This window comes from Lagenorhynchus albirostris, chromosome 1, assembly GCF_949774975.1.
Source record: "Lagenorhynchus albirostris chromosome 1, mLagAlb1.1, whole genome shotgun sequence".
NCBI lineage: Eukaryota > Metazoa > Chordata > Mammalia > Artiodactyla > Delphinidae > Lagenorhynchus > Lagenorhynchus albirostris.
In genome coordinates this window covers 12993128-13020898 of record NC_083095.1, presented here as the reverse complement: position 1 = coordinate 13020898, position 27771 = coordinate 12993128, and the positions used below count along the sequence as shown (strand labels likewise).

The 27771-nt window shown below is 50.3% G+C and overlaps 1 protein-coding gene across 1 annotated transcript in view; it reads left to right on the top strand.

Annotated features, from left to right (window-relative positions):
- The first annotated feature begins 270 nt into the window (after positions 1-270).
- DGLUCY (D-glutamate cyclase) overlaps positions 271-27771 on the top strand; it is a 48489-nt gene continuing 20988 nt past the window's right edge. The window contains 12 exon segments of the mRNA XM_060162564.1: positions 271-373; positions 4826-4979; positions 7091-7289; positions 10006-10128; positions 10131-10158; positions 11303-11425; positions 13728-13931; positions 17482-17742; positions 22063-22114; positions 22292-22326; positions 22826-23104; positions 26140-26262. Of these exon segments, the coding sequence (XP_060018547.1) occupies positions 271-373; positions 4826-4979; positions 7091-7289; positions 10006-10128; positions 10131-10158; positions 11303-11425; positions 13728-13931; positions 17482-17742; positions 22063-22114; positions 22292-22326; positions 22826-23104; positions 26140-26262 (1684 nt within the window).

The following is a 27771-nucleotide window of genomic DNA, read 5'->3' as shown; positions in this document are numbered from 1 at the left end:
CTTCTGGGAGGGAGGCAGGGAGGACATTCCAGGCCAGAGAAAGAGCATCTTGAAGTGTCAGGAATTTCTCATTAGAAACTGAGACATGAAGGGGATGGGGCTGGGCGAGAACTTGCTCCAAATAACAACCACCCCAGGACAGGGCCAGGAGCAGCCCTGGGCAGGTCGGGAGGCAGTCCTGATGCTGCATCTGCTGCCTTCCAGGGAGCTGTGCTTTCTCATCTGTCCCTCCCTGTCCCATAACCCGGATCCTCTGTGGCCCATCCAGGGATGACATTCCCACTCCCCCTGAAGTCCCACCTTCCCTCTGCTGTGAGGAGTTTGATTCTACAGAAGAAACCAAACCTCAGAAACATGTCCAGCATGGCTAGGGGTGAGTGGTGCTAAGATGTTAAAAAAATATTCCCTGGAAATACCAGCCACGTAGGGCCCAGGAACTCCTGAGACGCCTAGCTTCTGCACGGGAGACGGAAAGTCAGAGCAGAAGGAGATTCTCGCTGGTCACTAATTAACTTCCCAGAAGGAGCGGGCACCTTGGACCAGACTCAGGTGCGAAGGCTATCACCAACCAGCTCTGCTTGGTCCCCAAGCTCCATAGGGAGAACCGCCAACGACCTCCGGTGATGGAAAGGTTTTCCCTTCTGGGAAAAGTGCCCCCATGTTACGCCGCATTTTAATCTGCTTTCGATTCAGACCAAGTCTCCCTCCTTGGACTGGTGGCACCCATCTCCCTACTACATCCCAGGAGTGACGCCCAAGGCTCTAAAAGGTCCTGCAAGAGAAAACAGATATCCAAATTGTCACTGACCTGGATCCCAGCAAAATTTCACAACGGGAAAGACTTTTCTGGTTCTGGTGGAGTCACCAGCAACACAGATTAAAATACTAAAGCAGGACAATTTTCCTTGTTTATGGACACGTCCGGCCTCTGTCGCTATTTGTGGGCCAACAATTATCTAGTCTTGCCTAACAAACCACCCCAAACTTAGTGGTTTAAACCATAATTCTGCCCTGAGGCTGGGCTCCACGGGTGTCCACTGGGCTAGACAACCAAGATGGCTTCTTCCTCACATGTCTGGAGGGTCCACTGGGATGGCTGGAACCACTGGGACTAGCGTCTCATTTCTCTCTCTAGGAAGCCCCTCTAGCAGTGGAAGCCAAACTTCTTTACGGAGTAGCTCAGGCCTCCGTGGGAGATATTCCAAGAGGACAAGCCCTAATGCACAAGCACATATCAAGCCTCTGCTTGCATCACACCTCCTAATGTCCCGTTAGCACAGCAAGTCATGTGGCCCAGGCCAGTGTCAAGGGGGAGGGGGCTCCTAATGATGTGAATACCAGGAAGTGTGCTTTACAGAGTCAGCAAGGAACAGTGGACCACAACCCTTCGTACACATGATGGACCAGCAAACCCTAGCTCAACCAGGTCGACCCTGCTCACTAGAACCTTGGGGGGCCAAGGGCACAGGTGGCTCCTTACTGGCTGTTGCCGTGGGCAGACTGTGTGACCTCTCTGAGCCTCATCTATTACTGAAAGTAACCACAGAATCTTCCCCACAGAGCTGATGTACATAAGATGCGGGACCCACGTTAGTTGCTGTCTGTCGTGGATTCTCCACAAGGAAAGCAGTCCATTTTGTGGAACAGCTGGTGCTCTCCAGCTTGGGACTACGTCTTCCAGGGCTTTAGATCAGATTAGGAACATTAAAAGGCTTCTGCTGCTGCTTCTTCTTTTTTGTTTCTCTTGTTATTAAGTTTTTTAAAAAAAAATAAAAACATTGATTTTTGGGTAAAAGGACTCAGAGGACACACTTCATTTCTCGCCACAAAGAAAAAGCTGTCGTGACCTTAGATGGAGCCCTAGACAGCAGACCATAAAGTAGCCCCAGCTCGTGTGTCCACCGCCCCTCCAAAAAGGCACCACGGAGCCTTCTATCCCATGTCCTGTTACTAATGGGGACGACGCGGGGACTTGCTATGACCAGCAGTAGAGATGAGCAAAACCGAAACACAGCGCCTTCTGAAGTACATTTAGTTAAAAAGGAAACAGAGAAGCTTTGTGCACATAATACCTCGTGATTTATGGTATTAATCCAGTTTGCTCTTGAAACAGGCTTCGGAGGTAAGAAAGGTGTGGGGAGGGGATGGGCGGCCTCTAGGCTGGCTGAATTCCCTCCCCTCACTCCAGATTATTTTTGGAGCACGCTAGGCTTGCTTGAGCCGTGCAGCCAGCTTCCTTGAGCTTTCGGCAGCGGGGCGTGTTCAGTTTGACCTCCTTTGCAAAGTCTGTAGCATTGGCAGGCTCTGTAGGGTTTGAGGTAATGAGTTCCAGGCAGTTAGAGCAGGAGCCAGTCCCAGACTTTCCCTGCAGAGGGTCACATCTGCTTCACTACCCCATGCCCAAGGAGGAAGATGCTGGAGGTGATGGTGGACCCATCCCGGGGAGGCCCGTGCCCGCAGCCCAGTGGTGACCTCAGAGGGACACAGGGGTCATCTGTCTGAGGCTTGAATCCTGGCTGTGCCACATACCAGCTGTGTAACCCTGGGAAAGTCACTCTATCTCTCTGAGCCTTACTCTCCTCTTGTATAAAATACAGATGATTGATTACACATGTAAATTACTTAGCACAGAGATCCTGGTACATAATAAGCACTCAGAAAATACTAGCTGACAGATATTATTGCAGAAAAGAAATGTCCACTTGTTGATAGAGCATACCTGGCATTTAGGAGATTTGTCACCAAGGTTATTTCTCCAAAAGAGTATATGTTTCTTTGGGATGATCTTTTTTTTTAAGGAAATAGTCCTTTTTTTTGAAACATAACTTTTCTTGTTTGTTTTTCCTCCAGTTACAGTTTTCCTCCAGATACCTATTTATTGCATAAATTCTAGAATATTGAGGAAAGCACAAAGGAGAAAATTAAAATCACCTACCATCTTGTCAGTGGAGATAGCTGTGATTAACATGAAGATGTGTTTCCTTCTAGTTCTTTCTCTCATCTCCTTTAAAAAGGAGAATATGCTGAACATAATGTTTTGTTACCTAGTAATGTACCTTTAATGGTACATCCCAAATATCTTCTAATATCTTTAAATATTTCTTCTGTACCATAATTGTAAATGTCTATACAAGATTCACTGAATGAATGTAACTCCAACCCCTACTTCCCGAATACCGGTGTGTTAGGTAATTTACACACAGGAAAGGACTCAAGGAGTTCTCTTTGAGGTAGGTATGATTACTGCCATCTTATCCATGGGAAAACCAAGCCCAGGGTCACAGCACTGGCCTGAGGCAGAATCAGGATTCAAACTCGGGTTTGTTTGCCTCCAAAGCCAAAGGACTTCCCATTCCAGGGGTGGGCTGGTTGCCCCCGGGGGAGACTGTGGCGTGCACGTGGGGGTCTTCCTCTAAAACTCCAGTAAGACTATCTCTTTGGAGGAGAGTCGAGGATTCTGAGCCTGCCCAGTTAAGAACCTGCCCAGACAAAAGAAGGGAACGGTCTCTTGCCCAAAAAGGATACCCAAACGGCCAATAAAGCATACAAAAAGGCACTCATCTGCATTACTCAACAGGGGGATGCAAATCAAAACCACAGTTCGATGCCACTGGAAAGGCTGGGATGAAAAAGGCAGAGGCAACACCAAGCGTTGAAGCGGGTATGGAGCAACCAGGAACTCACGCGCCCCCTGGTGGGAGTATAAATCGGTACAACTGGGATCGGCTGGGACCTGGGACCATTTGCTGCAGTGCTGCAATGCTTGCACCTGGACAAACGTCTCCTCGAGCTACAAAATGCAAAGACTAAAAAAACTGTGTACATGCGCAGTTGGGGCAAATTCTGGACAAAAGATAGCAAAAAGACCGAAAAACCCAACTGCCACTTCTCAAGAGCTGGGAGCAAAAACAGGGAGTCAGGAGCAAAAGCAGGGTACTGTGCATGACCCCTGCACTCAACGCCACCAAAAGGGTGGGCAAAACACCTAAGCCACCGCTCCGGCCCAGCCCTTAGACACACCCCTACCCTCACCCCATGTAAGGAACCAGCTTACCCTGCGTCGGGAAGCGAGCAAGGGAACCTGTTACTTATTGTCATTCCCTCCTGCGGCCGCAGGGGCCCCAATAAAGGGGCCGATCACCAAACCCAGAATTTCTCGATTGACCTCTTATCAATTTCTATTGATTGCGGAAGGCCAAGAGCCCTGGTCAATATCACAACCACTTTGGAACCTGCTTGGCAGCATCTACTAAAGCTGAGCAATTATATTTCCTACAACCGTAGGTATGTGCCAAACAGGACCGTGCACACGTGTGCCCAAAATGCATGTACTAAAGTGTTCACGGAGGCACCATTTGTAATAACCTGACACCGGAAACGATTCAACTATCCATCAGCAATAGTTTTAGGTAAATGCACTGTAGTAATGAATACACCACAGAGCAATGAGAATGAACCCACTATTGGTGAGTGAAGGAAGGTAGACTCAAAAGACACACACTGTATGATTCCGTTCTAGGAAGAACATGTATGAAGGACAGGCAAAAGGAATCTGTGGCGTTAGAAGTCAGGGCAGTGGCTATCCCTGTGGGGGGCGTGTGGAGGATGATGACCAGGAGGGGCATAGGGGGTCCTGGGATGCTGGTAACACTCTGTGTCTTGACCAGGATGCCGGTTCCATGGATGGGTTCATTTTGTGAAAGTTATCAAGCTGTACACGTACGTGCGTTTTTCTGTGTGTATGTTACGCTTCAAAAAAAGTTAAGTTAAAAAGCCTCTACAAGAAGGAACTGACTGCATTCTTCCCTTCTCTCACCAAACCCAGGGCTCCAGCCAGCCAGTGTGGTGGCCCTGCCCAGGTCCCTTGCTCCGGCCTTTGAAAAGTTCTGCCAGGTCAACAGTGGCCCTCTGCCGCTGCTGGGCCAAAGTGAGCCAGGCAAGTGGACGTTGCCTGCCCTGGGTGCTGTCCCAGGTACCAGGTAAAAAACCTGAGCTTTCGGGGTTAAAGCTTGGGAGTGGCCAGATGCTGCAGCCAGGTGTGTCTGTCACCAGGAACCTCTCTGTCCAGCCTCGGGGACCCCATGGTGCCTGGCATGGAGCCTAACTCATGACTGTTGCTTTGGAAGGGGCTGCCGTCTTCGCATGTCCACTCCTACCCCTGTCCCCTGCCCCTACCCCTGCCCTGGGAAAAATCTTTGGGACTACCAAGAAAGTCCAGCCCTGGACAGGTGGCACTGCCATCCGTCCACTTCATTACCCAAGCTAGAAACCTGACTCCACAGGATTAAGAAGGATATAAAACCACCTGCAATTAAATCCAGAGACAGACGTTGTTAATACTGTCATGAATGTTCTCCCAGACTTTTTTTTTTTTTTTTTTTTTTTTTGCGGTACGCAGGCCTCTCACTGTCATGGCCTCTCCCATTGTGGAGCACAGGCTCCGGACGCGCAGGCTCAGCGGCCATGGCTCACAGGCCCAGCCGCTCCGCGGCACGTGGGATCCTCCCGGACCAGGTCACGAACCCGTGTCCCCTGCATCGGCAGGCGGACTCTCAACCACTGCGCCACCAGGGAAGCCCTCCCAGACTTTTAAAATACAACATATGGAATAAATGGCCCTACTGATTCTGCTTCCATAGTAGCACTTGGGGAGCCCACATTTCTCCTGCCCTCCTAGCTCAGGCTCACATCTCTCTCCGAAAATCCTGTGACGTCTTAACTGTTCTCCTTGTCCCACTCTTTCCCTCTCCTATTCTCCCAACCCATCCCCGTCTTCTCTCCCACTGGAGTGACTTTTTCTACATCTGATCATGTGACTCCCTCGTTTAAAGTTCTTCAGTGTAGGGACTTCACTGGTGGCGCAATGGTTAAGATTTCGCGCATCCAATGCAGGGGACCCGGGTTCGATCCCTCGTCAGGGAACTAGATCCCACATGCATGCCGCAACTAAGGAGCCCACGTGCCGCAACTAAGGAGCCCACATGCCACAACTAAGGAGCTCCTAAGGCCCAGCACAACCAAATACATACATACGTACATAAATAAAATATTTTTTTTTAAATACAGTTCTTTGGTGCCTTCCTGTGGCTTGTACCTTAGTTGATATCAGGCCTGTAGTGACCAGGCCCTGGCTCAGTACCTACCCCCCTCCGACAGTCCAGTCATCCCCAACCATCTCCTCAGAGAAAAAGTTCCCAGGAACATTCTTCTCTTATCATTTGTGGACTCCAGGGGTGGGAGGGGCCTTCAGAGCCCCACCTGGGTCCGAGGTCAACTCCTTTGCGAGCCCCTCCCATGCTGCCATCTCAGCGGCTTTTAGGGCCTTGATGCCTCCATGCTGTTCACATGCCGCTCCCTCTGCCTAGGATGCGCTTTCTCCCTTGTCCAACTGGTGAACTCCTATTCAGCCTTTAGGACCCAGCTCCAGCATCTCCCCATTTGTGGGAGAGAATGGATTTCCCCCTTCTCTGAGTCACTCCTCTATCTAGGCAGTTAGCACTCACTGCTCTGTATTGCTAGCATCTGATGTCAATGGAGCCTCGCCTGCCAGTGTGGGATTTCAGGCTTCTTAAAGGCTGGCCGTTATCCTCTCCATCACTATAGCCCATCACCTGGCCTGTGCCTGGCATGGAGGAGCGACTCAGCAAAATGGTTTTGGAGTGAATGAAGAATAGGCTTATGACTAAAGACTTTCAACCCTGTGGAGGAGTTTCTCTAAGAGAGCAGAGAAAGGCCTTTCCACTGCTAGCACTGAGAGCTTCCTTGTCCCTTTGGTCTGCGGGCCTCGTCTCGATGGCAGAGAGGGCACCATTGTCCTTTTCTTGCTGGTTTGGCTGGTTTCCAGTTGAGGTTACAGGAAATATAATAGGGTAGAGGCAGGGGCTACAGTATATTCCAGTCTGGAAAGGATGAAGGATGTTGAAGGATGCCAGCAAGGCCCCCTGCCCAAAACTGTGCTCACCACCTTGGTGCTGGTGTCTGAAATTTCAGCCCCAGGTGTCCTCTTCTCCCTCCCCAGTCCTTTTTAAAAATGCATTGTCAGAGTCCATACCGAGTCTGGGGGCCTATGAGCTTTCCCTTGTGTCTCCAGGACGGGCTGTCCCCAGTTCTGGAAGTATGAGTTCGGCACCTGCACGGGCAGCCTGACCTCGCTGGAGGAGTCCTCGGGGCAGCTGAAGGACATGATGGCCTTCCTCCTGGGCAGCAGCTTCTCCCTGGAAGGGGCCTGGGAGAAGGGGGGACTCCCCAGAAGGGACTCAGCAGGCCACGGCCACATGGGTGCATACAAGGTAGGGACGCAATCCACAGGGGCAGAATGACTTGAGAACGTGGGTCATCTTGTATTTTCCTGCAGTGGGGAGAACAATGGTGCAGGAGGCAAGAGACCTAAGCTCTGGCCACTTTCTAGCTGGGCAATCCAGGACAAGCGGTTAACCTCTCTGGGCTTTTTTTCCTCATCTGGAAAATGGGACCACCAGCCTCTCCCCTGCCTACCTCTGTGAGCACCCAGCATGCCCTTGGGCGTGCGAGCCAAGCCCTTCCGGGCAGATCACTGTGCTGGGTAAACCCAACCTGTTTGGAATTTGTCTGGCTCCTTTAACTTCGGGCACCGCAGTGAGATTTTTGAAAAAGCTCCCTGGCAGAGGGGAGAGCGCGCCTGGCTGGGTAAATGCCCAGGGATTTGTGGCAGAGCCTTGGCCAGGCTGTTAGCTGCTAGGTCACGTCTCTGTCAGGAAAGCTGGGTCATGTTCTTGGCCAGAGGCGGCCGCTGGTGGCCACTGATGCAGAGGAGTGGCTGCCTCGGCCGCTGGTGGCCACTGATGCAGAGTGGCTGCCTCTCGGAGGACGTGCCCGCCACGGGGCCGCCTTCTGCAGTGTTTCTGAGGTTTTATTCCAGCCACTGCTTGTCCCTTGGGGTAGGGAGATGGGGGGAGTGGAGAACCAGATCGCTCGTTCCCCTGACCCCTTCTGGACACTTGTGTGAAGTCTGAGAACATACTCTGCTGGATGGATGGGCAGCCAGTGTCCACAGCCAGCCCCAGGTTTCTTTACGGAGGACGCAGATTGGAGATTTCATCTTGGGTCTGAGACGTTTATTAAAACTTGCCTGGTTTGGGCTCCTGCCAGAGGGGCCCAGGCTGCCTCTGATGAGAAACAAGGCTGCCCACAGTGCGTGCTGCTTTTCATGTGTGAAATATGTGTCTGAGCGGTTTTCTTGACGGTTGGGAAGGGGGGTTGCAGAACCGCAGCTGCTGGCTGGGCCCCTGCAGGGCTGGCCCTGGAACACACCGCTGTCTGTGGCAGGTAGGAGCCGGGAGGGCCTCGCGGCTCATCCTGGCCAGCCTTTCATTTTAGATGCAGAAGCTCAGGCTCGAGAGAGAAAGGGACTTGCCTAAATCCCAAAGCCAGGCTGGAACCCAGGACTCCTGGTTCCCATCTGTAAAATGCCCATAGTGGAGGTGTGCCAATTATAAGATGCTTTGCACAGAGGTGCCCATTGCTGCCCAGAGGACGTGCTCTGCAGAGCCACGGTCTAGCCACACCTCACCATCCCAGTGGATACCAGATAGCTTTCTGTTTAACATCGATGCCTCTGCCCGTTGGCTGCTGGGAGAAATGGCCAGGCTGCCATCATGGATTTGGTTGGCGGCCTTGAGGGGATGCAGGGAGTCCCCCAGAAGGAGGCTCCTTGGCCTTGAGGAGTGCTGCCGGTCTCTTGTGAGTGTCCCTGGCATGTGCTCCCTCCTGAGTGCTGTTCTGCAGACATCAACCTGGCAGGCACACCAAGGTTTCATCCTGCTACTGCCAGGGTGCTAACAGCATGTCCTTCAAGCAGCTACCAAGACTGTCCCAGTGGTGTATCCTCCTGGCCGTGGCCTGAAGCTTTCATAAGCCCCACTACAGGGACCAGAAAACATTCGGGGGGAAAAAAACCAACATAAGCAGGGCAAGTCACACAGGTCATCCTGGGCAGCTTCCACTGAGGCAGGAGGAGTGAGCAGGGCTCAGTGGGGTCTGTGGACTCATGGGGCAGAGGAGACCCTGGGGCCTCCTTCGAGGCTCCCGCTTCCTGGGGACCCTCTGCCTCTGATTCTCCTAGAGGTCTGCATTTGTGTTCATGGGCCCCTTGAGGTCTGAGGAGAAAATTCAGAGGGTCTATGAAATTGGGTGGGAAAAAATTTGCATTTTTTTCATAGCCTCAAACTGAAATGGAGTGTTTCCTTCCGTTATGATTGTAATGAAAGAAAAAAACGACACCACGTCAGCAGCCCCTGTGATTTGGTGGCTGCCCAAAGAAGTCACAGACGTGCCCATGTCACACTACAGTCCTTCCTGACACCTCAGAAATATCTCGTATATTGATCGCTACTTCACACTTCCAAGGGTAGGTCTCCCATCTTGTTCCTTGCTTGAGTTGCTAATGAAGAAGCAAACCTATCGCCGTATCATAGTTTTTTCATAATTTGCTAACTGCATTTGCAGCATAATGGGTTTCCTTTGTAATCCTATGCATTTCCTTTTTCACAGTTAAAAATACTACTTCGACGCAGGTCCATAGCTGCACCAGACTTCCAAAGGGGTCCAGGGTGAGTACAAAATTAAGATTCTCTGTTTTAGACCAATAATTACCAGCAATCTTCCTCATCTCTATGTCACATAAAAGTAGAAGCTAGGGGGCTTCCCTGGTGGCGCAGTGGTTGAGAGTCTGCCTGCCGATGCAGGGGACACGGGTTCGTGCCCCGGTCCGGGAAGATCCCACGTGCCGCGGAGCGGCTGGGCCCATGAGCCATGGCCGCTGAGCCTGCGCGTCCGGAGCCTGTGCTCTGCAACGGGAGAGGCCACAACAGTGAGAGGCCGCGTACCACCAAAAAAAGTAGAAGCTATATTTTTATGATGGCTACTTGGACCTCCTCCTTCACTGAGCTGCTTTGAACTCTTGGTTCTGAGGGCTTTCATCTGTGCTGATTCTATTTTTTAACATTTTTTCACTTGATTTCTTGGCAGACAGAGGTGCCTTGTGCCACCATTGCTGGCTTTTGCTGCCCTCTGGTGGTCACAGTGAGGCCCGTTCCCAAGGACAAACTGGAACAGCTGGTACAGGCCTGTTGCTCCGTGGGGGGTGAGCATATGGACAACCGGTTCACACTGGCGACCCAGGTCAGTGTCCACTCTCTTTCATGATTCTGACAGCTGCACGTGGACTTCTGCCTGAGAAGACGGGAACTTGCTGTGTTCCTGAGTTCCCCTGACGTGTCCTCATCTTTCCCAGCGGTCCTGGGGGTTAAGGCCCTGGACAAGACCCAGATTCCTGCAGTAGCACCAGGGCTGGGTTTGCAGGTGCCCTTCAGGTTTGAAGGTGACGCCCCTGGCAGAATAGCCAGCCTAATCCATTGGTCCCTGTGAACTTCAAGTGAACCAGGGGTTGGGGAAGCAGGTGGTGGAGGATGTCAGCAGAGCTATTTGCCTTGAAATTTGAAATCATAGTAACCGCTAATCTAGGCTATTGTTCAGTGGCATATCTGGGCAGGGGACAGCTTCCTTCCAAATGTTAACTTGAGCCGAAAGCCATTGATCCCCAGTGTATTAACTCAATCTGCTGGCAAGTGAGCAGATCCAAGCGTGGAAGCTTCCCAGGCCTCTTGGAGGCTCTCAGAGGTCCTGATGAGAGCTTGGGATTGGGTCTTGGGTGAGAGTCAGAGTTCAGAGTAATTGAACTCACTCAGCTGCTTAACAAACAAAATCAGACAAAGCCCGGCCTTCTGCAAAAATGCAACCAGCACCTGTCACCTCCCTCACAGAAAGATGGTCTCAGGACCACCCAAAGCAGCGTGTCGGCAGTTTTATTATTAGTGGGATGAATTGAACCCAATACATCCATCTTTGCTGTCTTCGTGAGCACTCTGATATCCGGCCAGGGGTAGGGATGCTGTTGGTCGTCAAGCAACAGAGTTTCTGTCTAGGTTATGTGACTCGGTCTGCACCAAGATAAACTCAAAATCGCAATCTGTATGATGACAGTGTTGGACTAAATGCCCCCCTTGTCTCCTCCAGCAATCACACCACGCATTTAAGATTCCATGCTCTGAAACTATGCCCCTCAAAATGCACTAGAAGTCAGCAAGTATTCTGGGTTGGTAAAGTCCGGATTCCTGGTGTCCTCCCTGGACTTCTCCAATTTACAGTGGTTCTGTGACTAGAGTTGCTCTTGGAGAAAGAACCATAAACTACTCAACATGTTCAAATCAGATAGTACCAGCCAGTACAGGACCCAGTGGAATTCACTTTCTTCTTCCATCTGCAGAACTGTTGGGTATCAAAGATCTTTCCAAACCTGACCACGGGGAGCCTGTGGTGTGTCAGCCAAGGCACGTTCCAGTGTTCTGGCCTTCTCAGCTGGCCAGTCTCAAAGCTGTCAGCACCTGCAGTATGTCTGGGCTTAAGGGCACTGTTACTCTGACCTAGGAGGGAATTGGGTGGGTTTCCAGTTCCTGAATGCATAGGTTTATGGTGCAATGACTTAAGGAATAAAGTCATAAAACACAGGCCTATAGCCCACAGCAAAGATCCCGCTGACTGCTTTCTTTTCATCCCAGTGCTGGGTCTCACCAGAGCAGCTTGTCTTTCAGCTCAAATATGTTTTGATTAAATATATTTCTATCAGCGGAAGGCTCACAGTCCAGTCTAACAGAGGTGCCAGTTTTGCTTGATATTTTGAGACATCTTGGAGGTTAGTGGGGCTTTGAAAGCAAAGGTGAAGGCAAGCAACTCAATTAAGCAAAGCATTTCACGTGGTATTTGCTGGGTGTTTGAAAGCAATACTGTCGTTCCTTTTTTTCAAAAGCCAAGGGTGACATTACACTGAAGCGACACACGAGGGCCCCCTAACTAGCACACAGTAAGGTAAGGATGTGACAGAGACATTAAAAATAACTGTTGCAGCCCATTGTTGTAGACAGAGGAAGATTCTAGCCAGGTCAGCCCGGCTTGCACTACAAATAATAGAATTTAGTGCTACTTTCAATTTATTTTTAAAGCATTCATGGACGCTTAGCTATTAGAATGGCCTCATGATAGGGGAAGATTATCTGTAATATGGTGATAGGGGATTCTATTCGTTTATTCACACAAATGTATTGGGAGCCTACTCTGTGCCCAGATCTTAGGAATAAAATGCTGCAGGAGACAAGATACAGTTCTCAGGGAGCTTGTGGTCATTTACAAGTGTGTGTGTGCTCACGTGTGTACACACATCCACACACCCACAGTAAATATCCTCCAGCACGATGGTCTCAGCCCTCTCCTGTCCCCTGCCAGAGGGATGCCCTGCAGAAGAGCTCTCACTGCAGCTGGGATCCCAGCACACGATAGCCCTTCAGTTCTGACTTGCGATAGCATGTTTGATTGTAAATGAGAACAAATGACATCATTGGTCAGGGATCACCTTGAATCTTTCTAATTTATAAAAATCATGCTCAAACTTCAATATTTAAACTTCTGTTAGCAATAGATTAATTGCTGCACATCTCACAACAGATGGGCCAAAACCCCATGTCACACTTCGAGCTGACTGTTCTAGTGTGTGATGGCTTTAGAGTGACCAATTTTAGGTTCTGCCCCAAACACAGAAATTGCATTCATCGAAATCCTTCGTTCTTCCACTTTTTATCACAGCTGTAAGTTAAGTTAGAATGCTTGACGCATCTGTCAGTAGGTTTTCCTTCTGAAGTGTTGGCTGACTTTGGCTTTCTGTTAGATCTGAGAAATTTTATAGTTTCCTGTGAAATCCAAGACGTTACTTACTCAATTCATGTCTACATTTATTGAGCACTTATTGTGTACACTTGTGAGATGGATAAGCAATGGTCCCTCTTCTCTGGGAATATACAGCTGAGTGGGGTTAAAGTACTCAAGGATCATAATGACACTGAAGAAAGCAGAAGGTCTAAATTAAGTTATAGTGAGGATTAAGCACCTAACAGGCCAGGCACAAGGACATGAGAATGGATAAGATATAGCACCTGGTTCAATAATGCAAAGCATCACCTATACCGAGGGCTTACACTGGACCAGGCACTTTGCTAAACACTTTTATGTGCATTTTCCAGTTCACTTCTGACAACAACCAGATGAGGCATTATCATTATTTTACAGTTGAAGAAACAGGTTTAGAGAGGATAAAGTCACATCTCACGCTCAAGTGTGTTCACCATGCAAAGTCATGTCTTAATAACTATGCTACAGTGCATCTGCTGCCCAGAATCTAGTGGGGGAGAACAAAATTAGCATAAACCAAAGCAAAATATAGGGGACATGAGAAAAATAGAAGCTATGTTCAGAGAGAACTATTTGTTAGCAGATCTAACAACTGCTGCAAAGTAAAGCAAGATGGCTTGATGCGTTGCAAGTGTTTAGTAAGTACTTTCTGATATCCACGGGATTGCATTGATGGAAACTCCTAGAGCCCCAACTGTAGCTGTGGGCACCTCACTTCTTTGCCCACACTCAACCCATCTTCACCTTCCTAAAAATCAGGGGCCCCCCTTAATGTGGAACTTGATTTAGTCGTAAGCCAGCTCGTCCTGGCCTGGTGCCAACAAATGGGTAAGGAGCGCCGCCGGCTAAGCCAAGGCATGGGCGCCATCTTTCCCGTTAACGGTGGGCTAGACGGGCATGGACGGGGTTTGATGAAGTGGGCTGGGCTCAGACCCTCCTGTTGTGTGCCTTAGAGATGCCACTGGCTTTCACCAGCGCACCGGCTTGCACAGTTATGACTGACCTGAAGGGTACAGCGGCTCCGGCCAGATGTCTCACCCCTGAGGGAATGCCAGAGGTCCATCACATTTCCCAGGATCCTTTGCACTGCAGCATGGCGTCAGCTTCAGTCGCTCAGAGGGTCAGAGAACTGGAGATGATAATTGCCATCGACCCCGGTAAGAAACAAGCAGTCACACCTCAAGGACCTGGAGAAGTTCATCACTGATGAATGTTCAGGGGGAAAAGCAGCATGCCAACTGTGTCTACAGTATGATTTTTTTTTTAATGCTAATACTGTGTATGAATCCGGAAAAAAGTAAATGCACCAAAATACTAACGGTGATGATCTCTGGATAGCGTGATTTTGGATGATTTTTTTTCTTCATTTTTTTCCCCCAAATTTTCAACACTAAACGTATGAGGGAGTTTGGGAGGTGGGCACGTTCCCATCCAGAACTAAATTGGGGTTGAGTAGGGAAGAAAAAGGGAGAGGAATGGTTCCTAGGTAGTCAACTGCCACTGTTTAACCAATGTCATCCGTCATTCCGTAATAATGTCCCAAATCGTCTTCTTTTGTGCCATTGCCTGGGGTTGGACGTAGACTAGATTTTGTGCACTGGGCAGCGGAGATAGGAGGGGGTGTTGGATTGCTCCTCCTTGGCGGATCCTTGGTGGGGCAGGACCCTGCAGAGACAACCTCACAACAGTTTGCAGCCGACATGTTTATTGTATTTGGCGTCTCAGAGGATAGCCCTTCTGTGGTTTGAGAGCCGCTGACTTTCTAGACATGAGACAGGGCTGCTGGGGTCCAGTAGGGGTCTGCTGGTTCCAGTTAGGAGGAGGTTTGCTGAAAGGTGCTTGTCTGTTCGTTCATTCACTCATTCATTCATTCATGCTGCAGAAAACAGTTTCCTTTTCATGAAAACACATAGTAAGTTTGGGATATCTGTTCATTACAGATGCACGTTTCAGGACACACACATACATAGAGTCGTGGCTGTGTATACACAGAGTTTCTGACATAGCTGGTCTCCGTGGTGAATATTTTTAAAAATTCTGCAATACTTTCTGTCTCACAAACATTCTTACTCAGGCTGACGGCTCTCCTGCTCAGTACAAGCGTCATGAGGGAAGATGTATTGTTAGCTCTGCCATTAGCTCAGATAAAAAAGTAACTGGGAAGTAAATTTACTGCAGACACGGTGCTCCCGTTGCTTAATCAAAATGATCTGGGAGGTCGTCCACAGCAATACCCTCAGTGCTTGGATGAACTGTGTGTCAAGGCTTGAAGCATGAAGCTCGGGGGATAGGCAGATTTATGACTGTCCAGAGGTGCCAATATTGTTTATCAAGGAACGTCTTTAACCCTCAAGAACAACAGAGGCTTCTGATTCCCACTGTATTAAATAAGCAGGTATAAGACTGATGGCCATATAGTGAACACCAGTCACAGAGCATAATAATAGAGTCACTCAGTCATTTTTGAGAGGACCTCACATGGCTGGCGTTTGAGGTGCCTGGAGAAGACGAAGAAATGCAGGTTTATAATGTTAATGTTTGTGCTAATAATAACATCATCATAGATGGATGGACGGCTTTCAAGTTGACAAAGGTCTCTCTCCCCTCTTCTCTCTATCGGGGCTCACCACATCCTATTAAATAGGTTACATTCCAATTTTTTTCTTTTAAGATGTTGTTATTCTTCTCCCCACTTATCAACAGTAATTCATGTTTATTGTACAAACATCAGAAAACATGAAAGAGGCAATAAAAATTACCAGGTTCCCATCACAATTAACCATTATTAACAGTTTTATGTTTGCCCTTAAAGTCTTTTTCTTCAGTCTTGAACCTATAAGACTGAATGTATATATATATATATATATATATATATATATATATAGGAATCATACTGTGATACTATTTTAGGACTTGCTTCTTTCCCTTTTAAATGTATTGTGAACATCCTTCTATGTCATTAAATATCACCACAACATCCTTTATAGTGTTTGCATAGAATTCTATCTTATGAATGTTCTACCATTTTATTAATAGCCTATTATTTGACACCACAAACAATGCGGCACTGAACATCCTTATGACTACATTTGTGTACATACCCATGATCACTTTAGTAGGATAAATTCCTAGAAGTGAATTGCTGGCTCCAGTGGAGTGTACAAATCTAAGGTACAAATCACCCTCCAGACAAATGTTCCCGTTTCTACTCCCACGGGCAGTACGTGAGGGGCCCTTGCCTCACAGCCTTCCTCCACCTGGACCACCCCCAGCTCCATGTAGGAAAACTGATGTTCAGAGCAATCAAGGGACAAGGCCAAGGTCACATAGCTGTGACGTGCCAGTGCCTGGACTTGAATGTACGTTTCCAGATGCTGAATCTGGAGCTGTTCCTCCATAACCAGAATCCACACCCTGTGTCCCTCCACGTTGTCCAGGTATCTCGAATGCAAGTTGACGCCCCCCACATCCCTTAGGCCCCCCCTCTCATTTCAGCCGCAGCTGGGGTGGGAGTTCTAAGTCACATCCCCCCGTCGCACGGCACAGATACGCCCCGAGGTGGCCTGAGCATGGACGAAGGCACAATGGTATGTGATGGGAGTCCGGAGGCTGTGCAGCCTTCTGGGACTGGCTTGGCAGCCACGGTGGCATCTGTAAGATGCAGCTGGTGCCCAGCCCAACCCCCCACCCCCCCACCCCCCGGGTTCACTGCAGCTGCAGTGGGCAGTTCCCAGCACATCAGCTTTCCACCTGGGCCTCGGGTCTCTCTGTTTCTCCAGGAGAGCAGGTGCAGCCCAGAAGTGCCGGGGAGTCAACGCCCGACGGGCAGCCTTCACGCAGTAGGGGGCAGAGCTGGTGCGTACGGCTCAGTCTCCCTGTCCTCTGGCAGGACAGTCCCCAGGGGCTACTGCTTGGTTTCTTAGAGGATCTCAAGCAGGATTGAGCCGCCGTTGCCTTTGGAGTTAACCTGCTCACTCACACATCCTTTCGTGGCTTTTCACCTCCTCCCTCTTCTGACTTCCTTCCTGGGCTCCCTCTCCACTGAAATACCTGCCCCCAAGCCCCTGTCTTAGGGTCTGCTTTGGGGGAATCCCCAGCTAAGACAGCCCTGTTTCCCTTCCTCCTTCTGTATTCCCTGTATTGGTTAGAGCTTGCTAAACTGCTCTAACAAATGACCCCCAAGAGGCTTTGCTCAAATACATACAGCAGAAATGTGTGCCTCTCTCACACAGCAGTCCAGGGCGGGTCCTCCAGGGTGAGTGTTCTAGCTCTGCAGGAAGGGGATCTGCTCCCTCGCGGTCACTCAGGGACCCAGCAGCTCCGCATCCCATCGTGAGACCCCCAGGGGGCGCTGGCTGTCAACAGCCCAGCTCCCAGGAAGGGAAGAGCTTGGAGTAGAGCCTGGGAGTGTATGACCAGGCCAGGGGGAGGCCATATCACCACTCCCACTCTCTTTCCACTGCTCTTCGATTGTCACATGGAGAGGACCTGGTCTCGAGGCCACACTTAACTGAAAGAGAGGCTGGTGGGCCCCTTACCCAGTGACCCTTCTCGACTGGCCCAGGAGGGGTCTGCCACACCTTCAAATCTACTTCTGAAACAAAAACAAGCAAACGAACAAAAAAACAAGCTACTGTCTCCATAAGATGCTACTTGGAACACAGTTATGTGATTTTGTGATTTAATTTTGTTTTTGCCTAATTTTAGGCAGCCGAGGTCTCGGGCACCTGCTCCGTCCAGGCAAGCTGCTGCGGGCCTTCCTGTCTCCGTCCCACACCCGCTCCGTGCTCCGCACCACCGTCTTCCCCGCGCACCTCAACCACGAGCCTCCGGAAGAGACGGACGGCCCGCCGGGAGCCGCAGCTCTGGCTGCCTTCCTGCAGGCCTGGGAGAAGGGGGTCTCCATGGTCGTCGACCAGAGAGCCTTGAATATGCACAAGAAGCTTGTTGACGAGGCTGTACAGCGAGGTGAGCAGTGAGAGAAGGGGAGTCCCTTTAGCCAGATGAGGCTTCGTGGGCGGAGGGTGGAGGGAGTCAGCGTTTGTGGGACTTCCTCCGGGTGCCCAGGCACAGTGCTATGCACCTGACACGGGGAGTTTTCCCTAACACTCAGAACAACTCTTTGATATCAACAGCATTATCCCCATTTTATAGATGAAGAGACTGAGGCTGTGAGAGGGCCAGGTGATTTAACCAGGTGGGGATGATGAGCTGGAATTTGAAGCCGGGTCCACCAGGCCCCACGATCCCACCTGTGCACATGCTTCCCCCCGTGAGAGGCAGGGGTGACCTGCAGAGGACACTGAGCCAGCCGGGACAGGCCTGGACCCCCAAGTTGAGGGTAGAATGGTAGAGAATAGGGTGGTGGAGAGACTGAGACAGCCGTGTCCCACAAAGCCCAAATGGGCAGGATGCCCCACGCTTCCCAGGTTCCTGGAACACCCAGATGGGCATCAGAGCCGAGAGTGCTGACCGTGCGAGCCTGGGACGCTGCTGTCAGTGTGTCAGGACCGGCCTAGGGTGCAGGGTGAACAGCTGCTACTCATCTCTCGTCGTTCTGTGGGTGTCACTCAGGCATCAGCCGGGAGCCTACCGCGCTTCTGACTGCCTGTCTCTCTGTGTCCCTCAAAATGCATTCTTCAGAGAAGTACGTTTGTCTTCTTAGCCTCTCAAAAGGGCTTCCACCTCAGGAAGGCATATCCTAAAGCGCCTGCTACATTAGAAGTTGTGGAAAGGCTGTGTCTGGACATACAGAATCCATTTCACACGATGAGTGTGTATTGAGTACCTAATATGTGCCAGGCGCTATTTAAGGCTTTTGGGATCCATCGGTGAACCAGACTGATAGCCATCCTGCCCTCATGGAGTAATGGAGACGGTAAACAGCATAGGAAAATTATACAGTGCATGTGTAGTGTGTTAGAAGGAGATACGCTATGGAATAGAGTGGCCCAGGACCCAGGGAACGGGGACTGACGGGCCAGGCGTGAGGGGGGCGCGCAGGGGTGGGCTGCTCTCTTAAACAAGAGGGTCAGGGAAGACCTCCTGGACAGGGTGCCATGTGAGCAAGGCTTGAAGCGGGTGCAAGAGTGAGGCCTGGACTGGCTGCGGGAAGAGTGTCCCTGGCTGTGACAATGGCCATGAGGTGGAGTGGGGGCCCGGCAGGCTTAAGACAGGGCAGCAGCCAGCTGACCGGCCTGGAGCGGGTAAGGAGAAGAGGAGCTGGATGGAGGACAGAGGTCACGGTTAGGTTTTAAAGGATACCCCAGGGGCTTCCCTGGTGGCGCAGTGGTTGAGAGTCCGCCTGCCGATGCAGGGGACACGGGTTCGTGCCCCGGTCCGGGAAGATCCCACATGCCGCAGAGCGGCTGGGCCCGTGAGCCATGGCCGCTGAGCCTGCGCGTCCGGAGCCTGTGCTCCGCGACGGGAGAGGCCACAACAGTGAGAGGCCCGCGTACCGCTAAAAAAGAAAACAAACGGATCCCCCGGGTAGCCACAGGCACAAGCATAGGGAAAGGAGATGGGCCAGGTTACGGCAGGCGGGAGACGAGGCTGCTGCCCTGTGGCGAGTCCTTCTGTCCCCCAGTGATTTCAGCCACAGCTGGGGTGGAAGCTCTGAGTCACACAGACGGCCCAGGCCAGTGCTCTCTGGGGAATTCTCCAAAAACCCCTGCAAAACCACCCAGCCTGGAAGTATGGGGACTAATGCCTCCAGGGCCCCTCAACCCGTGGAGAGTGGGAGCTGCTGCCTTGCCTCCTTTCTTTTGGAGACACGCAGGTCCCGGAGGAACAGAGACCCCATTGCCTTGAAAATGCACAAACCCTCCTGTTGGCTTCTCCTTCCCATCCTCATTGTCCCTGTTCCCTCCTGGGATCATTTCCCAAATAAACCACCTGCACCCAAGTCTTTGTCTCAGACTCTGGTTTTAGGGGACCCCAGAGGGATGAATGGTAGAGATGGAGGTTGTGAGAAGCAGCCAGATCTATGTCTCGAAGGTAGAGTCGTGACTGCTCTCATGTTCGGGGCAGGGGACTGAGAGGATGGAATTGGCGTGGACTGGTTCAGGGAAGACCATGGTGGAGCAGGCCTGACCTTGCACCCTGTTGGTGAGGGTGTAAAATGGGTCGGCCGCTGTGGAAAACAGTCTGGCAGTTCCTCAAAAAATTAAAAATAGAAAATACCGTATGATTCAGGAATTCCACTTCTGGGCGTGTACCCAAAAGAACTGAAAGCAGGGACTCAAACAGATATTTCCACACCCGTTTGCACACCCAGCAGCACTGTTCACAGTAGGCAAAAGGTGGGAACAACCCAGGCGTCCATTAACGAATGACTGGATAAACACAGTGTGGTCTGTACATACAGTGGAATGTTACTCAGCCTTGAAAAAGAAGGACATTCTGACACATGCTACAACACAGATGAACCCTGAGGACATTATGCTGAGTGAAATAAGCCAGTCACAAAAAGACAAACCTGTATGACTCCACTTGTATGAGGTGGGCAGAGTAATTAAAATCTTAGGGACAAAGGGTAGAATGGTGGTTGCTGGGGACTGGGGTCGGGGGAAGGGGGAGTAAGTGTTTAATGGGTACAGGGTTTCAGTTTGGGAAGATGTAAAAGTTCTGGGGATGGGGCTTCCCTGGTGGCCCAGTGGATGAGAGTCCGCCTGCCGATGCAGGGGACACGGGTTCATGCCCCGGTCCGGGAAGATCCCACATGCCGTGGAGCGGCTGGGCCCGTGAGCCATGGCCGCTGAGCCTGCGCGTCCGGAGCCTGTGCTCCGCAACGGGAGAGGCCACAACAGTGAGAGGCCCGTAGTTCTGGGGATGGATGGTGGGGATATTTGCACAATGACGTGAATGCACTTAATGCCAGAGAACGGTACTCTTAAAGATGGATAAGATGGTAAATTTTACATTAGGTGTGTTTTACCACAATTACAATTTGAAAAAATTTATAAGAGTGCAAGTTTGAGCCTGGGTAACTGAAAGTGTGGGTACCTATTAGACATGCAAGTGGGGAAGACAGCAGGCAATCAGATCCACGAGTCGAGTTCAGGAGAGCCATCTGGGCTGGAAAGAGGAACTGGAGAACAGTTGGCGTGTTGATGGCCTCAAAGTCAAGACACTGGATGACATCATGGAGGGAATAAGTGGAGACAGAGAGAAGGACCCAGATTGCACCCTGGGACGCTCCACGCCCAGAGGTCAAGGGGAAGAGCAGGATCCTTTGTCCAAGAAGGATCAGCACTGAGGAAGGAGGAAAACCAAGAACCATGTTGTCACCAAGGAGAAGGGACAGCCAACCGTGCCCACTGCTTCACAGGCCGGCAGTCTCTTCCATCTGGCCACGCCCTGCTGGGTGTTTTTTCCTGCCCACTTTCCCAGAAGTCGCTCTGCCCTCCTGTTCACCTGACCGCCGGCTCCATGCTGGACCTCAGCTCAGAACTGGGTCTTGCCCACACAGTGGCTTGGAATTTGGAATTCGCTGTATTAGATTTTGCAGAACTTTCGTTACATGTGGATGAAGAAAGTAGAAGCAATTTGGCCTTTTAATGACAATGATTTCAGTTCTTTTTTTATAAGTAAAGCCTGGGAAATGTTTAAAGAAGAAAGCTCAGTCATTGATTCCCTGTCTTGAAGATTAATTGATAAACTGGTTCTTTATAGCTTAGGTGCAGTGTCTCCTCTCGCCCCGACCTTCCTTGCCTGGGCTTCCTTCTCTCTGTGTGCCCCCCTTGGGGATATGCTATGTTCCCCACCCTGTGTGGCTCCCTGCTGCCCCGTCTTACTAGTATCCTGTATCCTCAATCCAACTTCAAAGAAATAAAGAGCCAGCCTTTACACAGCGCCTGCTTTGTGCCAGGCCCCCAGCTTGGTGCCTGGCAAACATCACACCATTGCGTCCACAGCAATCCTGGGAGAGGGCCTGATTAACCCCATTCTGCAGAGGGGGAAGCCAAAGCTCAGAGAGGTCCCGTGGCTTGCCCGAGGTCACACAGCCAGGAATTGTTGTTTGGTTCTATTCAACCCCCTTGCGGGGCCAACAGCCTGCCCCTCACAGCACACAGAGGGGCTGGGTCTTTCGACCTGTCGTGACTGCCCCCCATTCCCTGGGGTGTCACGTCACACATAGACTGTGCCTCATGGGTATCCCTTGATGGACGACTGCCCTCCACTTGTCTTTCCCCCTAGGCGGGGGGTGGAACTGGAGAAGGGGGGTTGGGAGAGCCCCGGTAGGGGCGCTTCAGGAGCTCTGACAGTGATCTGGCTCCTTGCCCTCAGCTCGCCCCATCGACCCACTGGGGGGGCTGCGACAGCTCCCAAAGGGCTTGCGGTGACAACATGGGGAGGCTGGGGTGGGGAGCAGCTGTCTCGAGGCCGTATGGTTTTAACATAGACAAGGTGCTTATTTGGGTTGGCTTTATGTGAGGGGGTGAGGGGCTGATGATGGAGCTTATGGGGGTAACCAAAGCTCCCCCAACCGCCCCTTGATACTGCTACTGGGCCACAGAGCAGTCCAGGAGCTCCTGCAGAACCAGCGGGACCGTGAGTACTGGGTCACCATCCCCGTCCCAGGCCCTCTGTTAGCCTCTGGATAAGACTTCGTCCTGGGCCAGCGAATATGCAAAGATTCTACCTCAAACGGCTCTGAGGGGGTTTAGTTAATGGAAACCAAATCAATTTTGTTTTATTATGGGATTTGTGTGTGTGTTCCACATATTCTACAATAATATGTATTATTATTATAATTAGAAAGTGTGCTTTTTTATTTTATTTTATTTTTTTTTTTTTTTGCGTACGCGGGCCTCTCACTGTCGTGGCCTCTCCGGTTGCGGAGCACAGGCTCCGGACGCGCAGGCTCAGCGGCCATGGCTCACGGGCGCAGCCGCTCCGCGGCATGTGGGATCTTCCCGGACCGGGGCACGAACCCACGTCCCCTGCATCGGCAGGCGGACCCTCAACCACTGCGCCACCAGGGAAGCCCTGACACTGTTTCTTAAAATGATCTGAGAGACCAACGCCCAGCACAGGCTCTGGCACACAGTGGATTTTGAACCAAGTTCTGTAGGAAAGAAGGAAACGAAGACGGAAGGGTCCTTCGCACAAACACAGGAAGGCATGAGCCAGCCAGGCACCTGGCTCTCCATAAGGACCCTGTGCCCTCACCCCGGCAGGTTTGACCATCTGGTGGCGATCGAGCGCACGGGAGGGGCTGCCGATGGCGATTACTACAACGCAAGGAAGAGGAACATCAAGTACTTGGTGGACCCCATCGATGGTCTTTTCCTTGCAGTGCAGAAGAGTTCTGGAATTTCAACAACTGGTAAGCAAGGGGCGCTGAGAATGCGACAAGAACATGTCAGCACTAAAAACCTTTTTTATTGACTGTTGAACACATGACAAAAAGGAGTTATATGGGACCATTGTTTTCCACTTCAGAGTTGGTCTTTGTTTATTCTGGTTGGTATAGACAATAACGATGCTGACATTTAGAAATCCAGTGTTCCCACGAGCAGGAAAGGGAAATGACGCTTAACTGAGCATATTCTATTTGTCCAACTCTAAAACATCAAAACTAATAATAAAATAATGACAATAATAAGCTCAAGCCATGGTATATTATTTTGGTCATACAGGGTGAATGTACCATATGTATTCTGCATCATCTTATGAAGTTTATTCATTTTTAAATATATCTTGAATGTATGATCAGTGTGATATTTTGATTGGGATCATTCATGTTTGTAGAGAAATTTATGGTATTCAAAGAGGTTTCACAATCATTGTATTGTTTAAGCCTCTCTTAAAACCTGCAGGTAAGGCAGGTATAGTTTCCAAAGGTGAGGCCTAGGGAGGTAATTAGGAGTAGAGTCCAGACTCCCAGGGCCCTACCGACTATGCTTTTCGTGGGACCGTGTTGCCTTTATGAATTTCTGAAAGGCTTGATGTGACTGGGCTGCCAGCAGTCCTCCCCTGGGGTGGGAACCAGAGCGTGGAGAAATGAAGGCACGTTTGTCGTGTTCCATATTTACTTTTTCTGTCCATTCAAACACTTCAGAATGTTTCCCAGGCCCATTAGTTGCCTTTGGCTTTTGGGGTTTTGATGAGACAATGAAAGCCTTCCTGGCTGAGTAGAAAATTTCCGCAAGTCGCCCTGGTCTTTCCCAGAAGAGGCCTTGGGTGTGGTGCTCCCAGTGCGGCTGGCTTCGTGCTTCCTGCCTCTCTGGGCTGGGGAGGCCTCCCAGGATAGAGCGGAAGGGCTTTCTGTGTCTGCACGGGCCAGCAGGGTCCAAAGAAGCTGTAGAGCAAACACTCTTCCCCCACTGAATGGACCCCCGATCTGTGCTCTTCCCCCTAACGATGCCCCCAAGATCCCAGAGGAAGCAGGTGGAGCTGGCTGTGCTTTCAAGCTGCCCCCTTTGTGGACCCCTGGACCCTTCTCTTGGCTTCAGGAGCCTGAGCCCCTCCTGTGGCTGACCAGCCCCCTGCTCAACAGAGTTGCCCCCCAAACCCTCCTTTCCCTCCTTTGCTCCATCAACACCCCTGTTCCTCAGTTCCACAGGCAGCTGCCTTGTCAGGGAATCACACTCAATTGAGAATCAAGACACCCATGTCCCACTCACTCCCCGGGTCCTGCCCCTCTCAGAGACTCTGTAAAGTGAGGTCAAGTCCACAGACGGGACACACCTGAGGAGCGAACAAGATGAACTTCATAAAATGTTAAAGGGCAGAGACAGAAACAGACAAGATATCAGTGCTAGGTGTTGTTATTTTCTTTCATTCAATGGCCTGTCATGGATCTAGAAAACTGTTCTGAGAAAAATCCTCAGGGTGAGGACCTAGGGCGTCTGGTCATCCACAATCATCGCATTCTTTTGGCCGAGACCAGGTCTCTGATGCCCAAGGTGAGTCAGCTCCAGGCCCCTCTCCACCATCACGCAATAAATGCTTGCCTCTGGTGGAATTCTTCCGCATATTTGTAGAAATAGACACAAAAACAGTCATACAACAATTCTGTAGGCTTGAGGGGCCCAGCCCTCTGTCCTTGGGGCACTGGGATAATCCCCTTGGTGAATGGTTATCTTGAGGCAGCTGCAACCATCTTCCAGAGGCAGATTCAGCTGACCTCTAGTCTACAGAATCCTCCAGAAACACTTGGACGCAGGACCAAATGGTGTTCCTAGGGCACCATCTCAAAGGGCACAGGCTGCAGGGCTTGTTAGAGTTTTTTGCATCTTGTTCCTACAAGGGTGGAGTTACCTGGTAATTACTTCTAGCCAGTTCACCTCTCTTGAACACCGTTTATTTCACCAATGAATTAAATAATATCTGACAGGGCTTCCTTGGTGGCGCAGTGGTTAAGAATCCGCCTGCCAATGCAGGGGACACGGGTTCGAGCCCTGGTCCGGGAAGATCCCACATGCTGCGGAGCAACTAACCCCGTGTGCCACAACTACTGAGCCTGTGCTCTAGAGCCCGCGAGCCACAACTACTGAGCCCACTTGCCACAACTACTGAAGTCCGCGTGCCTAGAGCCCGTGCTCCACAAGAGAAGCCACCGCGATGAGAAGCCCACACACCGCAACGGAGAGTAGCCCCTGCTCGCTGCAACTAGAGAAAGCCCACACCCAGCAACGAAGACCCAACATAGCCAAAAATAAATAAATAAAATAAAATTTAAAAAAAAGAAAATTTCTGACATTTACTTATTGTAACATATTTATTCTAGCATTTATTATGCTACAATAATTAACAAACCTTCTGGTGCCTAGCAGATTGGCCTTTATTCTGTGGTCTCTTTCAAATGCTAACAGGCCACCCCTGGGGTGTGAATTCCTCATTATGCTGCTTCACATATTAACCAGGCGCCTATCTGGTGTAGATTAAAATTAACTAAAATGACACACATACATTTCACATACTTGAAACAGAAGGCTTTAAATTACAGAATTGACTTTAACAAACCTATACCCGTTCCCTTCTGCCAATGGAATGCTGTCCGGTCACAGTAATGAGACTCAGGGCCTTGTGGCCCCTCCCTGAGCCGGAGCTACTGGCAAGGAGAGGAAGTCCTGGATGCCACCATCTCTCGTGGACCTGGCGCCCCATCTGTGACTGGAGAAAGTGACCCAACGGTGGACACGGCCACACTCTGCTGAGTTCCAAACCTGGACTCATTTTTAACTGGAGAAGTTTCTAGAATACCTGAAGAAGTCCAGCGTCTCCTGGTAGTGTGAAAATGTATCCAGAGCCAACCCCTTTCCCCACCCTGAGGCACATGTGAAGGGGCTGCTCTGCCCCATAACCACGCCACATTTTGCCTGATCCTGTGCCCTGACTCAGTTCCCTTCCCTCCAGCGGTCGGTGACGGAGGCAATGAGCTTGGGATGGGCAAAGTCAAGGAGGCCGTGAAGAGGCACATACGAAATGGGGACGTCATTGCCTGTGACGTGGAGACTGACTTTGCGGTCATCATTGCTGGTGAGTGCTCAGACGGCCAGCCAATCAGGCAAGGCTGCAAGGGGGAGGGACCTGGCTTGGAGCCTGTCCAGCCAGAAAATCATCTCCTCCATGACTGGAGTCTAGAGGGCGCCAGGGTAAGAAGGGGACCTGGTTCTTAGCCTCTGGCCTCTCAGTCATTCAACAAACGTTTGCTGTGGGCCAGAGATTGCTCTGTGTACTGAGGCTGGAGCAGCAAGGGCCCTGCTCCACGGAGTGCCTGCTCTAGTGTTGGGAGGTGGACAATGAGCCCTAACAAAGAAATATACCAGATGGTGCTAAACAGTGAGAAGAGCTACAGGTAGATGAGAGAGAGTGACAGGCAGCCCACTTTAGATCAGTGCTCTGAAGAGGGGTCATCTCTGCTTTTATCTGTACCTCCTGTGGGGTGGAAAGGAAGAGTACAATCTGGCAAACGTTTGGAAGATGCAGGAGGCTTCAGCTCTCCTTTCACTTACCTCTACCCCAGGCTTCCCTGCCCATCCCTGCAGCTGCCCTTCCCATCAGGACCAACCTTTCCTGTGTCTGGGTCCTTCCAGGCCCCACCCTTCCTCCCTTGACTTCATCACAAGTTTCAGGAATTTTGACCCATACCTGAGAAAGGCCCTCTCCCTTTTCATTGTCAAAGTCAAAAACAGCCGTGGAGATAAGCAGAAATATCTGAGGGTACCAGTGCCTGGGTAAGAAAACTTGAACTGTAATTGACAAGTTGCTGGAAGCTTCGTGTGGACAAGTCTGAGTTAGAAGCTCCAGAGGGACCTAGTCATAGGAGGCTCCCACCTTCTGTGAGCTTTACCTTCACAGGTTCTACCAGGTCCACACTGAATATTAGAGAAAAATCCCCTCATGCTTTAGGTAGGGGAGGGGAAAGTGAGCCATTTTTGAAATACACCAGAGCACCTGTTCTTCTGAACAAGGCCTGCCCTCAGAAGAAACTATTATACCAGAGCCTAGCCTGCTAGGGTTTTAACAGAGCCTAACTTACCTAGGGGAGAGAAATACCCAAAAGTAGATAACATGCAATAACAGATGGATAATGTAAGCAGAGAAATGGAAATTCTAATAAAGAATCAAAAAGAAATGCTAGAGATAAAATACACTTGTAACAGAATGAAGAATGCCTTTGATGGGCCCATTAGTAGATTAGATACAGCTGAGAAAATAATCTCTGACCTTGACGATATGACAATGGGAACTCCCTAGACTAAAAAGATAAGAGAAAAAAGACTGAAAGGAACAGAAAAAAATATCCCAAGAATTGTGGGATAACTACAGAGCTGTAACCTATTTGTAATAGGAATCCAGAAGGAGAAAGAGAAAAGAAATATTTGAAGAAATAATGACTGAGAATTTTCTCCCAAATTGATGTCAGACACCAAACAATAGATCCAGGAAACTCAGAGAATACTAAGCAGGATAAATGCCAAAAAAATTACACCTAGACATATGTTCAAATTTCAGAAAATCAACAATAAAGAAAATATCTGGAAA